This window comes from Acinonyx jubatus, chromosome A2 (genome assembly GCF_027475565.1).
Source record: "Acinonyx jubatus isolate Ajub_Pintada_27869175 chromosome A2, VMU_Ajub_asm_v1.0, whole genome shotgun sequence".
In the NCBI taxonomy this organism is placed as follows: Eukaryota; Metazoa; Chordata; class Mammalia; order Carnivora; family Felidae; genus Acinonyx; species Acinonyx jubatus.
Genome location: NC_069383.1, coordinates 164,225,199 through 164,239,479, shown reverse-complemented (window position 1 = coordinate 164,239,479; position 14,281 = coordinate 164,225,199). Strand labels below are relative to the sequence as shown.

General features: G+C 63.0%; 2 protein-coding genes across 3 annotated transcripts; one reads left to right on the top strand and one right to left on the bottom strand.

The window, feature by feature from the left end:
* Positions 1-283: 283 nt before the first annotated feature.
* AMH (anti-Mullerian hormone) lies at positions 284-3,358 on the top strand. The gene is made up of 5 exons (XM_027049245.2): positions 284-993; positions 1,564-1,706; positions 1,917-2,025; positions 2,116-2,275; positions 2,352-3,358. The coding sequence occupies exons 1-5, from the start codon at positions 555-557 to the stop codon at positions 3,268-3,270; spliced, it is 1,770 nt and encodes a 589-aa protein (XP_026905046.2). The 5' UTR covers positions 284-554; the 3' UTR covers positions 3,271-3,358.
* A 242-nt stretch (positions 3,359-3,600) lies between these two features.
* Positions 3,601-7,804, bottom strand: JSRP1 (junctional sarcoplasmic reticulum protein 1). Of its 2 annotated transcripts, none has more exons than XM_053220184.1 (7): positions 7,262-7,804; positions 6,129-6,307; positions 5,707-5,744; positions 5,418-5,547; positions 4,890-5,066; positions 4,227-4,327; positions 3,601-4,122 (listed from the first exon to the last, which is right to left on the bottom strand). In XM_053220184.1, the coding sequence occupies exons 1-7, from the start codon at positions 7,597-7,599 to the stop codon at positions 3,691-3,693; spliced, it is 1,395 nt and encodes a 464-aa protein (XP_053076159.1). In that variant the 5' UTR covers positions 7,600-7,804; the 3' UTR covers positions 3,601-3,690. The 2 variants fall into 2 exon arrangements, with proteins under 2 accessions (XP_053076159.1, XP_026904931.2); XM_027049130.2 differs by having other exon boundaries at positions 6,129-6,235.
* Between the last annotated feature and the right edge of the window lie 6,477 nt (positions 7,805-14,281).

Here is a 14,281-nt window from a genome sequence, read left to right as displayed (position 1 = left end):
CTGGGCTCTCTTCTGCGGCCGCTCACCCTCCTTGGGGTCTGCAGCCAAATGGCTGTGCTTCTGCAGCTCCAGGGTGCCAAGAGGCAGCGTGAGCGAGCACTTGGGGAGCCCCAGCTTCGCTGGGAGACCACCCTCCGGCCAAGCCCATGCACCCAGCGGTCTGAACACCAAGATCTCTGGTCCCCATCAGAGCCGGGTGCCGGAGGCCTCCAGGGCACCTGCCCCCCTGCCCCCATCCCAGAGCTGTTGATCGTCTGCGCTGTCGCTCCCTGGTCTGGTTCCCACTCCCTCCTGCAGAGGGGAAAACCTCATCAAGGACAGTCGTTGGACCAACTGGGCACGGGCGGCACTCTATCACGGGTAGGAAGATAGGCGGTCAGGCTGGAACAGAAGAGTCTTTGAGAGGCTCCTCTGCCTGCCCAGGCCCACGGTGGGGCACCAGACGTTGGCCCCCAAGGTCACACCCCAGAAGGAGATAGGGGCTTTGCTCCTGCACAAACATCCCAGTCTCCTCCATATAAGCCAGAGCAACACGGCCCCTCACAGCAGCCAGGATGCCTGGTCTGCTCTCTCCGCTGGCCCTGGTGCTGTCGGTGATGGGGGCTCTGCTGATGGCCGGGGACCCTGGGGAAGAGGTCTCCAGCACCCCGGCCCTGCCTGGAGGGCCAGCCACAGGCACCGGGGGTCTCATCTTCCACCTGGATTGGGAGTGGCAGCCCCCGGGCAGTCCCCAAGACCCCCTGTGCCTGGTGACGCTGGACAGGGGTGGTAACGGGAGCGGCTCCCCGCTTCGGGTGGTGGGGGCGCTGAGAGGCTACGAGCACGCCTTCCTCGAGGCTGTGCGGCGGACCCGCTGGGGTCCCCACGGCCTGGCCACCTTCGGAGTTTGCACCCCCAGGGACAGGCAGGCCGCCCTGTTCTCTCTGCGGCAGCTGCAGGCGTGGCTGGGGGAGCCCGGGGGGCGGCGGCTGGTGGTGCTGCACCTGGAGGAAGGTACGTAGGGAGGGGGCCACGGCCTGGGGGGTGCCATGCTGCCACCACTCTTTCCAGACTGGGTCCTGCCAGAGCCCAACTCTAGACCCATCTTGGCCTCCTGGGAAGGCTGAGGCTGAGGGCCCAGGAAGTGGGGGCCCTTCGTGTCTGGGGGCTGCAAACCCCCCGATGCTTTGCTTCCAAGCCCACCCCTCCTGCAGCCCTCCTGGGAGGTGTTCACCACCCCCCACCCCATGAAGGAGCAGAAGGGAGTCGGGGCAGAGCCATGCTCCACCCACACCCCCCCTCCAAGGGTAGTGTGTGGCCTGTTCCCAGGAGCTGCTGGAGGAAATGGTTTCCCAGGGGACCCTATGGGCTCCCCCCACTAAGGAGAGCCCCAGACAGAGACCCCAGGGGTGCTCCAGGCTCCTCGTATTGGGGCAAGGCCCTGCACCCGATGTCTGGGTGTCAAGCCTCTCCCGGTATGGGTGGGGGCTCTCCCCGCAGGACTGCAAGACGGGCTTCGGGGAGGGGCTGGGGCCTCGGTGACTCAGGTGTTGCCCCTTCCCTATTTGTCCCTCCTGGCCACAGTGACATGGGAGCCGACACCCTCACTGAAGTTCCAGGAGCCCCCGCCTGGAGGGGCCGGTCCCCTAGAGCTGGCGATGCTGGTGCTGTACCCTGGCCCTGGCCCCGAGGTCACGGTCACAGGGGCTGGGCTGCCAGGCACCCAGGTACCGGGGTGTTGAAGGGGGTTAGTTCTGGGGCCTCCAGGAGCCTTCACCCAGCAGAGGAGGGGGAATGGGGTTTTTTAACTGTGCTGAACAGAAAGATTCCAAGTACCCTGGTTGGAACCTTGAAGGGGGGGTGTCAAGGGCAATGGGCAGAGCAGGGCTGGTGTCCTCGCCCCCCCACCTGGCTAGGCTGAGCCCCCGTCTCCACAGAGCCTCTGTCAGTCCCGGGATACCCGCTACCTGGTGCTGGCGGTGGACCACCCAGAAGGGGCCTGGCGCAGCCCCGGGCTCACCCTGACCCTGCAACCCCGCAGAGACGGTAGGCTCTCCAAGAGAGGGACCGGGCAAGGGTGGGCGGCCCGCGGTCCTCCGCCCCCGCTCAGCCAGGCCCCCGTGCCCCGCCACGCAGGTGCGCCCCTGAGCACCGCCCAGCTGCAGGAGCTGCTGTTCGGCCCCGACCCCCGCTGCTTCACACGCATGACCCCGGCGCTGCTCCTGCTGCCGGGGCCCGCGCCTGCACCGCTGCCCGCGCGTGGCCTGCTGGACCAAGTGCCTCTCCCGCCGCCCAGGTGTGCGCAGGCCCACGTTGGGGGTGTCGGGAGGGGAACCCTGCACCTGCCCCTACCGCCCAACTCCGCCTTCCAGGCCCTCCCAGGAGCAGGCGCCTAAGGAGCCACGGTCCAGCGGCGACCCCTTCCTGGAGACGCTCACGCGCCTGGTGCGCGCGCTGCGGGGGCCCCCGGCCCAGGCCTCGCCGCCGCGCCTGGCCCTGGACCCCGGCGCGCTGGCCGGCTTCCCGCAGGGCCTGGTCAACCTGTCGGACCCCGCGGCGCAGGAGCGCCTGCTCAACGGCGGCGACGAGCCGCTGCTGCTGCTTCTGCTGCCACCCGCCACGCCCACCGCCACCGCCGCCGCCGCCGCCGCGGATCCCGCGCCGCCGCGCGGCCCGGCGTCCGCGCCCTGGGCCGCCGGCCTAGCGCGTCGCGTGGCCGCCGAGCTGCAGGCCGCGGCCGCCGAGCTGCGCGGGCTCCCGGGGCTGCCGCCGGCCGCCACGCCGCTGCTGGCGCGCCTGCTCGCGCTGTGCCCGGGGGATTCGGGGGACTCGGGGGACCCGGGGGCTCCCGGCGGCGGCCCGGGCGGCCCGCTGCGCGCGCTGCTGCTGCTCAAGGCGCTGCAGGGTCTGCGTGCGGAGTGGCGCGGGCGCGAGCAGGGCGGACCGGCGCGGGCACAGCGCAGCGCGGGGGCCGGGGCGGCCGACGGGCCGTGCGCGCTGCGCGAGCTGAGCGTGGACCTGCGCGCCGAGCGCTCCGTGCTCATCCCGGAGACGTACCAGGCCAACAACTGCCAGGGCGCGTGTGGCTGGCCGCAGTCCGACCGCAACCCGCGCTACGGCAACCACGTGGTGCTGCTGCTCAAGATGCAGGCCCGCGGCGCCTCCCTGGCGCGCCCGCCCTGCTGCGTGCCCACGGCCTACGCGGGCAAGCTCCTCATCAGCCTGTCGGAGGAGCGCATCAGCGCGCACCACGTGCCCAACATGGTGGCCACCGAGTGCGGCTGCCGGTGAGCCCCGCACCGTGCCCCCCCCGAGTGGCGTCCCCGCCCATATTTATTCGGACCCCCATCATCGCCCCAATAAAGACCAGCAAGCACAGGCTGACGTGTGTGTGTGTGCGCGCGCGCGCGCGCGCGCGCGCGCGGTGGAGACCGGGGGGGGGGGGGGGGGCCTCCTCCCGGCCAGCTCTCCCCTGGCAGGAGGGGCGGGGCGGGGTCGGGTCGCTGCCTGGCCGGCGCCCTCCCCCCACCCCCCATCTCCCCTTAGAGCTAGCATCTCCGCCATTCAGGCCCAGGCAGGTCCCGGCGTCGAGGCTCAAGGCTCAAAGGAGCAGGCGGCCCGGGGGCTGCAGCACTCAATTTATTTCACTGAACCGCGGGGGCCACCGAGCGGGGGGTACCTGGACTGTGTGTCACAGTACCGAGGCCTGGCTCAGTCCCGCCCCTTGCCAGCCCGCTGCTTCTGGCGGCCCGGAGGCCGGTCCCCGTCCGGGCGCCGCGGGGAGCCCCAGGCCTGCCTCTTCCTGCGCCCGGGGTCTCCAGAGTCCTGCGTCCAAGGCCGACGGCCCCCTTCGCCTGCCTCCCAGCGCCGCGGTAGGGCTCCTCGGGGCTCCCTGGCGGCCCGTGGCTTCTCCTGCTTCCGAGCCCTCTCCTCCCTCCGCGGCCTCTCCTTCGGCGGCCTCTGCTCCTTCCGCGGCCTCTCCCGCCGAGGCCTCTCCTCCTTCCGAGGCGTCTCCTTGGGCGCGCGCTCTTCCCCAGCAGCCTTGTCTGCAGCCTCCCGGCTCCCAGGAACCTCGGCCTTCTCCTCTGCCTCCACCTGGGGCGCGGGCGGTCCCGATGGGGGGACCCAGGCCTCGGGCTTCGGCTGCCACGCCGGCGGTGTGAGACGGTGGGGTCAGCGCACGCCTCCCCTGCCGGCCCAGGCCCCTCCCCCCCCACCGCCCGCGGTCACTTAAAGGAGGCGCTTACCGGGGGCGGGGGCCGGGGCGACGCTGGCTCCGGTGCCGACCTGGGCGGTACCCACGGCTCGGGGACAGGTGCAGGGGTACCTGCCTCCCCCGCCACAGCATCTTGGAGGGGAGGGGTGTCAGCCCAGGCCACGGCGCACACCGCGCCCTCCACCCGCGTCCTCCCTGCTGGAGCCCTCCCCCCTCCCCTCTCCGAGCCTTCCGAAGGGAAGGCTCCAGGGTCTCACTGCTGGGGCGCCCCCTTCCCTCCCAGTCTCCCTCATTCCAGGTGCAAAAGGGCCACAAGAGCTGCCCGGAGCGCACACACTAGAAAGGGGGCTCACAGGGCCAGTCCTGGGCGGGGGGAGAGGCAGGGCCCGAGGTGGGCGAGGACCTGTGCACCGAGGGGGGAGGAGCGCCAAAATCCGACGGGGGGAGAGGAAGGGCCCAGGGTCAGGTACCCGGTGGGGGTGGGGATGGGGGTGGGGGTGGGGGAGGAGGCCCCGCCCTGGGGGCGCCCAAGGTCAGTCGCTGAGCAGTGTGCCTGCACAAGGCGGGGCAGTAGGGGGACGAGCACTCCTCTGAGGTCCACACCGTGGCGGGGGCGGGGGGAGGGGGAAGGGGACCAGCCCGGGGGAGGCGGGGGCGGGTGTTCAAGACCCCACCCCGGAGGGCGCAGGCTCACCGCGGCACAGCTGGAAGGCCGAACCCAGCATCGCCAGGAGTGAGGCGAGCACCAGGCACTTGTTGAGTGACAGGTCTCCCCAGGGCAGCTCCTCGCTCAGGGCCGGGGTCGGGGGCGGCGGTGGCCGCTGCGGGGGAGGGGCGGCCTGCGCCTTCTTGCGGGCGGGGCTCCGGGGAGCTGCGGGAGCAAGTGTCGGGCTGGGCACAGCCCCACGGGGCAGACCTGGGGCCCTGATCTCAGCTCCTCCCTGCCTGGCCACGCGGCCCTGCATGCCTGCCTCGGAGCTTCCCTGGGACGGGGAGAATAATCTAGAAGGTAATTAACCGAGGCTGAGGTTGTGTTATGCTTTAGCAGAGGGTCCCAAGCCCTTTTAGTAACCGCTGGTGACACCCGGGACAGAACCCAGCCAGCAGCCCCACTGCGCCCCGTTCCCTTCCCCCTACATCCGAAGCCCCAGCAGCCCAGGATCTGACGCCCTGCTGGGCCGCACCCATGCCCCCACCTCACCCCTGCCTTCTGCAAGCCTACTTGCTCCAGCTTTCAGCCTCTCTTTCCCAGCTCCCAGGGCCACTTTGGTCACAGGCTCTTTTTCTGTCTTCTTGGGCCTGGCATCCACATTGCCTGTGGGGCTGCCCTCTGCTGCCGGCTCTTGAGAATCCTATGAGGAGTCACCAGTCGCCTGGGGTGTTTCCTTTGTCTCTTTCCCCTAAGGGAGCCCACACCCTTCCCACGGAGTATAGAAAGCCACCCCCTTGGCCAGCGTATCCCTGGCTGCAGGGGCATCGTAGGTTGAAACCCCGGGGCCCTGGCTGCTCACATGGGACCAGCTGCTAGAGTCGGCCAGTCTCGGTGTTGCTGTAATAGGAAAAGAGAGAGAGTCAAGGTCGTGAGACCCCCGGGCCCATCCCACCCTCTGCTGGGCTCTGCAGGGCTAAGGGTGGGTGATGGCTCCCATTTTACAGATTAGAAAGGAAACAGGCTCACAGGCAGCCCTGCCCACAGGCACACAGCACTTTGCGGGCAAGCGGGGATTTGACTCCTGACCCGCGGGGCCCAGCGCTTATGTTTCTGGGGTTCTTTATAGATCCCCAAGGCACTAACGGACAGAGGCCGGAAACAGGGAGCATAGCTTAAACCAGTCCAACGTGGGAGTCTAGGTCCCGGTCTCTGGAGGTCAACCTCCGGCTCAATGGGAAGACAGGGGCTTGGGTTCCATCCTGCCAGTGCCTCTGTGGGTACCTCGAGCTCTGTCCTCCAGGGGCTGGTCAGGGCAGGGGTCAGCCAGCGTGGAGAGGTCCTGGCCTGCTTGGCAGCTGCCCAGGCCCCCATCCAGCTCCTGCAAGGCCCTGGTTGTCATGGAGACGTCTGAGAAGCCTGGGATCCGGAGTTGGGCGGGAGGGGGGCTGCAGAAAAGGCGTCTTGCACTTGCTGAGGCCCTGCTGTGGGCCTGACCTGGGGGGCGCCCCGTGTACACGAATCGACTGGCCCCCGCCTCTCACCTCAGCCATTACTGGCCCCTCTGCCCGGAACCCGCTTCACCTGGCAAGTTCACACTCAGGCTGGCGTGGCGGGACAGCCTTGCCCTCATGCCCCACCCCCCCCCCCCCGCCCCCTGCCTTGGGACCCCTCCCCATAGCCCACCCTCCCTGAGCACAAGGAGGCTGCTGGGGCCCAGAGAGGGCTGGGACCCACCCCCCACCAAGGTCACACGGAGATGAGACAGAGCCCAGACCAGAACCCTTGGCCCCAGGGTCGACTCATGTTCTCTGAGAGCAGGGACTATTTTTATCCGGCGCCGGAAGCCAGCGCGACAGGCCGACGTGGTGCCAGCCCCTCCCAGGCTGTTGTCCACATGGGGTCTCCGGACCTTCCTCGTCTGCCATTGCTGCACCCCACCCGCACCCCTAAATCTAGAAGCTCACGCTGCAGCGGTCAGGACCAGCCTCACTCTGGCCACTACAGGCAGGGAGGGGCAGGGGCCCCCCGGGAGCTTCCTGACCCCAATGCTGGGGCCCCTGCCTCCTCCCACTGCCTCTGCTCCCATAGGGCAGATGAGGAAACTGAGCCAGAGGTCGGAGGGAGCTTGTGGTCGAACCCAGTCCTGCCGATTTCCCAAAGCCTTTGGGGTCTCCAGTGCCCCTGGCTGCCAGCACCATTGTGTCACGTCTCGGGCCAGAAAAGTGACCCTTCCCTGGGGCTGGAGCAGGGCATTGGGGGAGGGGCCCCGACAGGCCAGGCCGCAGGTATGTGCCCTCAGGTATGTAGGGGGACCTCCACGAGAGCTGGGGACTCCCGCGGACCTCCGAGATGGCCTCCCCCAGACCCAGGGGACCCCCCCCACCTCTGCCCAGGCCGCCCCCTGCCCTACTTACTGCACAGCCGCCACAGTGAGCCCGCTGGACAGATGGAGCACGGGGAGGGTGGCCCCCAGACAGACAGCAACAGGTGCCTGGAGGCCCGGGCCTGGGCCAATGAGCTCAGCAGGCTGCAGCGAGAGGCGGGGGAGGCCCGGCCACGAGGTTGCTGCTGGGGTGGCCCCCACGCTCAGAGCAGGACTGGGCATCGGCCCGAGGGTGACCCCACCCCCGCTGCAGCACAGAGCCGCTGCTGGGCTGGCCACGGTGGCCTGGGAAAGCTGCTTGCCGTCCCCGAGCCCAGGAAGGGAGGTCCCGGAGGCGGGAGCACCCAGGGAGGGTCCCTCGCATTCCATCAGCAGGCATGCGGAGCACCGATTACGTGCGGGGCTCAGCTGCACCCCTGCTCCTGGGGCCGGTGGGGCCTGTGGGGCCAGGGGCGTGAGGGCACGACGCCAGCTGGGAGGCCTCTGTTTCCGCACCTGGAATCCATATGAAATCACCGCTCACAACCATGGGCGCGGTGGCGCTACCACCACCAACTCCAGAACATTCTGTCTCCCCAACAGCAACCCCCTCCCCGTTAACCGTCACCGCCCCTCCCCCGGCCCCCACGAGCCCCCTCCCCGTCCGTGGACGAGCCCGTTCCGGACGTTTCACACACGCGGACTCACACCCCGCGTGGCCGCTCGTGTCGGGTTCCCTCGCTGGGCGCCGCGTGTTCGGGTCCGTGCGCCGGGCGGCGGGGGCGGGCGCCTCGCTCCTGCTCGCGGTGGCGGACCCGCCGCGTGTATCCGCTCGCTGGCATCCGACAGGGTGAGATTAGGGAGAGGAGAAGAGGTGGTGGGTGGTCAAGCCCCGGGTCAGATCCCGTCTTTAGAAAAGGTCGAGATCATGTTCATCGTGGATTTTTATATGTTGATTTTTTTATTGTGGTAAAATACACACAACCTGAAATTCACCATCTTAACCGTCCCTAAGCGCACAGCTCAGCGGCGTCAGGCACTCACGCTGTCCTGCACCCGCCCCCGCCACCCGTCTCCAGAACTTTCCATCTCCCCAGACTGAGACCCTGCCCCCAGGAAGCACGGACTCCCCGCCCCCTGCCCCACCCCTGGCTCCCACCATCCGCTCTCTGTCTCTGTGGACAGGACTCCTCTGGGGACCCCCTGTGCGTGGGGTCACACGGGACGTGTCCTTCTGTGTCTGGCTCCTGTCACTGCGCACAGTGGCCTCCGGGTCCCTCCACGCGGTGGCAGGTGGGAGGATGTTCTTCCTTCCTGGGACTGGGTCATACTCCGGGGTGTAAGTGGACACAGCGTGTTTGTCCTTCATCCACCAAAGGACGGCAGTCATGCTGCTATGAACACGGGGGTGCAAATACCTGTTGGAGTCCCTGCTTTGAAGTCTTTTTTTCTTAATACCAGATTTATGAGATGCCCTTTACATGCCAGACTCATCACCTGTAAAAACAAAAACAAAAAAAACAAAAAAAAAAACAAAAAAAACCCCACAAGTTTTTAATATTAAAATGTGTGAAGACGGGCACCTGGGTGGCTCAGCCCCGACTTCAGCTCAGGTCATGATCTCACGGTTCGTGAGATCGAGTCCCACATCAGGCTCCAGGCCGACAGCTCAGAGCCTGGAGCCTGCTTTGGATTCTGTGTCTCCCTCTCTCTCTGCCCCTCCCCTGCTCGGGCTCCGTCTCTCGTGTCTCTCAATAATAAATAAACGTTAAAAAAATTTTTAAAGATTGCATAACAATGAATTCCATTTCGTATGACAGAATTAAGGAGACAAGCCCCGTGAGCTCATGTAGAATCTTAAAATACCACTTTACCTGGACAGGACCAAAACATACATTGGAAGTTACCAAAGTGGCATGCCAAGTGACCAAAAAAAAAAAAATGTCCACACCTTCCACAGGAGCTGTCTGGATAAACAGAACCCTGAGTAACTAACGTGAACTGTCAGAGTAAAAAAGTCATAAGCTTATTTTGAAAGCCTCCAAAACCTTTTAAATACCGTAGATGAGCCATATATTTTAAAATGTGTGAAAAGACACGATTTCTGTAACCGTAGGTCTGTGGTTCTCGGCCGGGGTGACTCTGCCCCATGCTGAGCCATGTGTGTGTGTGGGGGGGGGGGACATCTGTGGCTGGTGAGGCCGGGGACGCTGCTCTGCCCCCAGAGTGACCCGCCCCGACGTCAGCGGCACCGGGAGGAGACCCTGTTGAATTTAAACTGTCAAAACATGGTGGAATATATCGCGCCATCAGAACAGAACCTAGTGAGTGGGTTCCACCCCAGACACACGTTGGTTGTCATAGTAATTTCCCAGGGCAAACAGGTCTCCCGGGAGGCAGCATGGGAGCAGGAGCATCAGGACTTGGGACAGGGGTCTCTGGGCTCAGAGAGCCCCCGCGTGGAATCCCAATCAATTTTCACACAGCTGGGCTTCCATGGTTGCTGTAAAAGTCATACACTTGTGGGAAATATGCCTGCACTCAGTCAGGAGGGCCCTCACCCTATGGGACCCGTTCCCACATTCCCTGGTCACCCCCACGGCTCACATGAGGCCCCTTGACGAAGGTTGATCTTTGGGACACGCCTCTGACCCCGGTACTGGGTTCACTGTACCCCCCTCCCCCAAACACATGCTCGAGTCCTAACACCCAGAACCTCAGGACGTGGCCTTACTTGGGAACTGGGGTCCGCTGCAGATTGAAGGCGTGTGTCCCCCCCCCCCCCCAATTTGTATGTTGAAACCTAATCTCCAGTGTGACGGTATTTGGAGGTGGGGCCTTTGTGGTGATTGGGTCGTGAGGCTGGCGCCCCCGTGGATGGGATCAATGCCCTCATGAAGGAGACCCCCGAGAACCCTCCCCATCCCTTCCCCACATGACACAGGGAGGAGACAGCCGTCCACAAACCAGAAATGGGATCCCCCCACCGGACACCAAATCTACCGACGCCTGGACCTTGGACTCCCAGCCTCCGAAACCGAGAAATAAATTTCTGTTGTTTACAAACCCCCCCCCCCCGGTCTGTGACATTCTCAGGATGGGGCTCTTGTAAGGAGAAGGGACTTTGGAAACAGACACGCGCGGGGAGGAGATGATGTAGATACACACGGGGGTGGGGGGGCAGACACGGAGGGACGCAGCCACCGGTGGAATGTCTGAGCCACCAGGAGCTGCAGGAAGGACCCTCCCCCCTCCCCCTTCCCTCCCCACCTCTAGGAGAGAGAGGGGGATGGCGCCCTGCGGATGCCTGGGTTCCAGACTCTGCCCCCAGAAGTTGCCCCCAGACTAAAGTCCCTCATTTTGCGGTTATTAGTTACGGCAGCTGCAAGAAACACCTACATCCCCAAACTTCCTTCTCCCCACGTGACCGTGCAGAGAAGCAGGGGTCCCCTGCTCTGGGGGGCTCTAGGCTCTCTTCTCCATATTCGAAGGCTCATCCTGAGACCTGGACCCAGGGGTTTGCAGCTGGAAAGCGAGAGCCCCTTCGGGAGCCTGAGGGGAGGTGGACTGGAGCAGTGGGTCACCAGCAGCATAAACCCTGAGCGAGTAAGTTCCCCCCAGGAGCCACCGTGAAAGCTGACAAATGTGCCCACCCGCATAGCTGAGGCCAGCGGCCCCCCCGCACCCCCCAAACAGAGCGCATTCTTCCTATTACACGACAAAGCCCGAACATTTAGAAAACGTAGACGAGCTCAGCGAGGACAATGTTTAGCAAGCTCAGCATACTCCCGTCCCAACCCAGACACTGTCAACATCTGAGGATTCTTTCCTCGCTGTTTCCGTGATCCTCCATGGTGACGTCACTTACGGGTTCACTTTTTAAAAACCAGCATCATCCGTGAGGATCTGAACATCTTGTTTAATAAACTACGCTTTCTTTTCTCTTAGGAGCATGTTATGGTTTGGGGCGCCTGGGGGGCTCAGTCGGTTAAGCTGACTGACTTCGGCTCAGGTCACGATCTCGCGGTTCGCGGGTTTGAGCCCCGTGTCGGGCTCTGTGCTGACAGCTCGGAGCTTGGAGCCTGTTTCGGATTCTGTGTCTCCCTCTCTCTGCCCCTCCCCTAGCTCACGCGCTCTCTCTCTCTCTCAAAAATAAATACACACTAAAAAAAATTAAAAAAAAATGTATATATATATAAAGAAATGTCTGTAAGAAACATGCCTGTATGTATTTAGTTTCCTCTACTCTTGTATTTATTCCTTTTTAAGTAATCTCCAGGTCCAACGTGGGGCTCGAACTCAACACCCCGAGATCAAGAGTCACGCCCACCGGCTGCTCTTGTATTTAGCAACAGAAATTCTACAGAAACGAAGATAAAGCGTGGTAAAAACAGAGGTGCGGGCCACACGGGGCGGGACCAAGAACGGTGCCACCGTTACGTTCGGGTGGCAGCCTGTGGATCATTTTCTTTCTAAAATGAAACCTTTGTAAAAACACTTGGGCACCGCAGAGTAAAATAAGGAAGAGCGCATCGGAAAATATCAACGAGACAAAGACATAGTTGGCCCGTGTGAGATACTCCGCACCCGTTTCTTGGTCGACGCCCCCTCCGGTTGTTTGAACCCGCGTGTTTACCGGCCTGTCACCATGTCACCAGCACGGTTTGGTGTCCCGTGCTTTATCGCACGGCCGCAGACGCCTGTGTGGATTCGTGGCCAGGTTGCAGCCGTCTGAAGCCTTCCTTGGGCCTGACGCACAGCCGGGCTGTGTGACACGTGTTCAGAATGGCTGGTGACTGCTTAGTTCCCGTTTCCCTGCTCAAGGGGCCAAGACCCTTCTGCTGTCTCGTTCCTGGGAGTGAGGATGGGAGAAAGGGCCAGGTGGACCTGATGAAGGGAGACCCAAGCTTTTTCTATGTTTACTTTTTATTTTATTTTTAAAGTTTATTTATTTTGAGGGAGGCAGAGGGAGACAGAGAGACAGGGAGAGAGAGAACGAGTGGTGCAGGGGCAGAGAGAGAGGGAGAGAGAGAATCCCAAGCAGGCTCTGCACTGTCAGTGTAGAGCCCGCCGTGGGGCTGGACCCTTGAACCGTGAGATCATGACCTGAGCTGAAATCAAGAGTCAGACACTCAACCGAGTGGAGCCACCCAGGCGCCCCCCTGGATTTTTATTGCAAAGTCAGTTGCGGATATTGAAATGCTTCAGCATGAGCCAGAGATCCGTGCGTTTGGACGGAATTTACATGGCCACACGCCCCACGTCACTGACCCACATACTGAACCTTGACATCATTCTAAGTGGGAGTCCCTCGGGGCCAATGTGACAAATCACCACCAACTGAGGGCTTAAAACCACACACATCGATTCTCTGACAGCTCTGGGGTCAGAAGTCCTAACGCCCAGGCCTGGGCAGGGCTGGTCCCTCCCGGGGCCCCAGGGCCACCCCCGCCTCGGGGGCCTTGCCTTGTTCCCCTTTTACCAGGTGAGGTGACACATTCACACATTCCAGAACTAGGACGAGGATGTTGAGGGGGAGGTTGTTAATCAGCCAACTATACTCTACACATCCTTTTTAAAAATCAGAGTGAGACCCTCAGATTCCCTGGCGCCCCCAGATATCGGACCTCGCCACACTGATCTCACCAGGACATGAAGCCTGGGCTCGCCATCGGGCACCACATCCTCTGCTGTCCTTACCAGCAGCTCAGCTCACCACCTCCACGAGGCCCTCCCTGATATGCCTCTTTCCTACCCTGCAGTCTGGGGGTCCCTCGCCTCTCACAGGCTCCCACAGTCTGATTTCCGTCTTGGTCCCCAGCAAGCCCAGCCCGGGGTGGGGGGCTGCCTTGAGCACCTGTGCTGATCGGGAGCTCTCCTCCACCGTGCTCTTCCGACAGAGGAGTTTCCTCCCTCACAGACAACATTTGCAGGTGCGCCCAGAGTAGACAGAAAGGAAAACATGACATTTGCGACACATGGGGCGGTGTCTCGGGACATCTGTGGCTGTCACAACTGAAGGGGTTCCCGGCATCGAGTGGTGGGGACCGGGGGTATGCTCAACCCCCTCCCCCGCCAGTGCCTGGGACACCCCCAGGCGTGACCGGCCCTACTGTACATAGTGGGAATAAATTTCTGCCTCAGCACCTGAATACCGCGGGCGGTGACCAAGATCTGACAGCAAGCAAGCCTTTTCGTGCCAGATGAGATCTGGGAGGATGTTCTGACCCGGCCTCAGTGTTTGCAATCTTGGTGGAGGCAGGCCCCTGGGTCCCCTCCCCCACCACAGTCAGTGAGGCTGATGAACATGTTCCTCATCCCGGGCGCCCCTACCTCCCTGACAGCATGCAGAGGGAGCTGTCCCCCAGATCCAGACCCGAGAGGGTGAGTGACCTGCTCCCGTATCCCCGCCATGGCGCTGGGAGGCCTTAGGATGCCCTGCCCCCTGCGGCTACTTTCCCTGGCTCTCCCTGGCCTGTCCTACCCCACCCCACACGTACTCCCTTTTCTCTCCAAGCTCCGCTCTTTTGCAAGGTGCTGCAACTTGTTTTTTAAGAGCTTACGCCCCCCCACCCCCCGCCCCAGCTTTCCACCCACAACGATTCCGAATTAGAAGAGTGCTTTGGCCAGCAAGGGCACAAAACCTGTCAATGAAGAAGGAGCCCTCCCCACCTGGGTGTTGGGTCTCTCCTCTCGAGGCTCCTGCTGGTTCCCTGTGGGCTGAAGAGGGCTGAATCTTATTCCCCAGACTCTGCCCCGGCACCAGACAGTCACCCATGGGGCTGAGGCTCAACTGTGACCTCTGTCACTTTCTGGCCTCAGGCATGGGGAGTAAACACCATGTGACCCAGTGACCAGTGGCAGGTCTGGATTCCGGACTCTTGGCCCAGAATCACTCGTCAGTGCAAAACACTGGAGAGCCATCAAGAGACCAAAAAAAAAAAAAAAAAGAAAGAAAGAAAGAAAGAAAAAAGAAAGGAAGAAAAAAGATTTCAAAGCTCAGGGGCTCTTCTGGCGTCAAGAAAACAGGACCTTCGTTAGAACAAAGATACTAACCCTACAAATAGTGAGA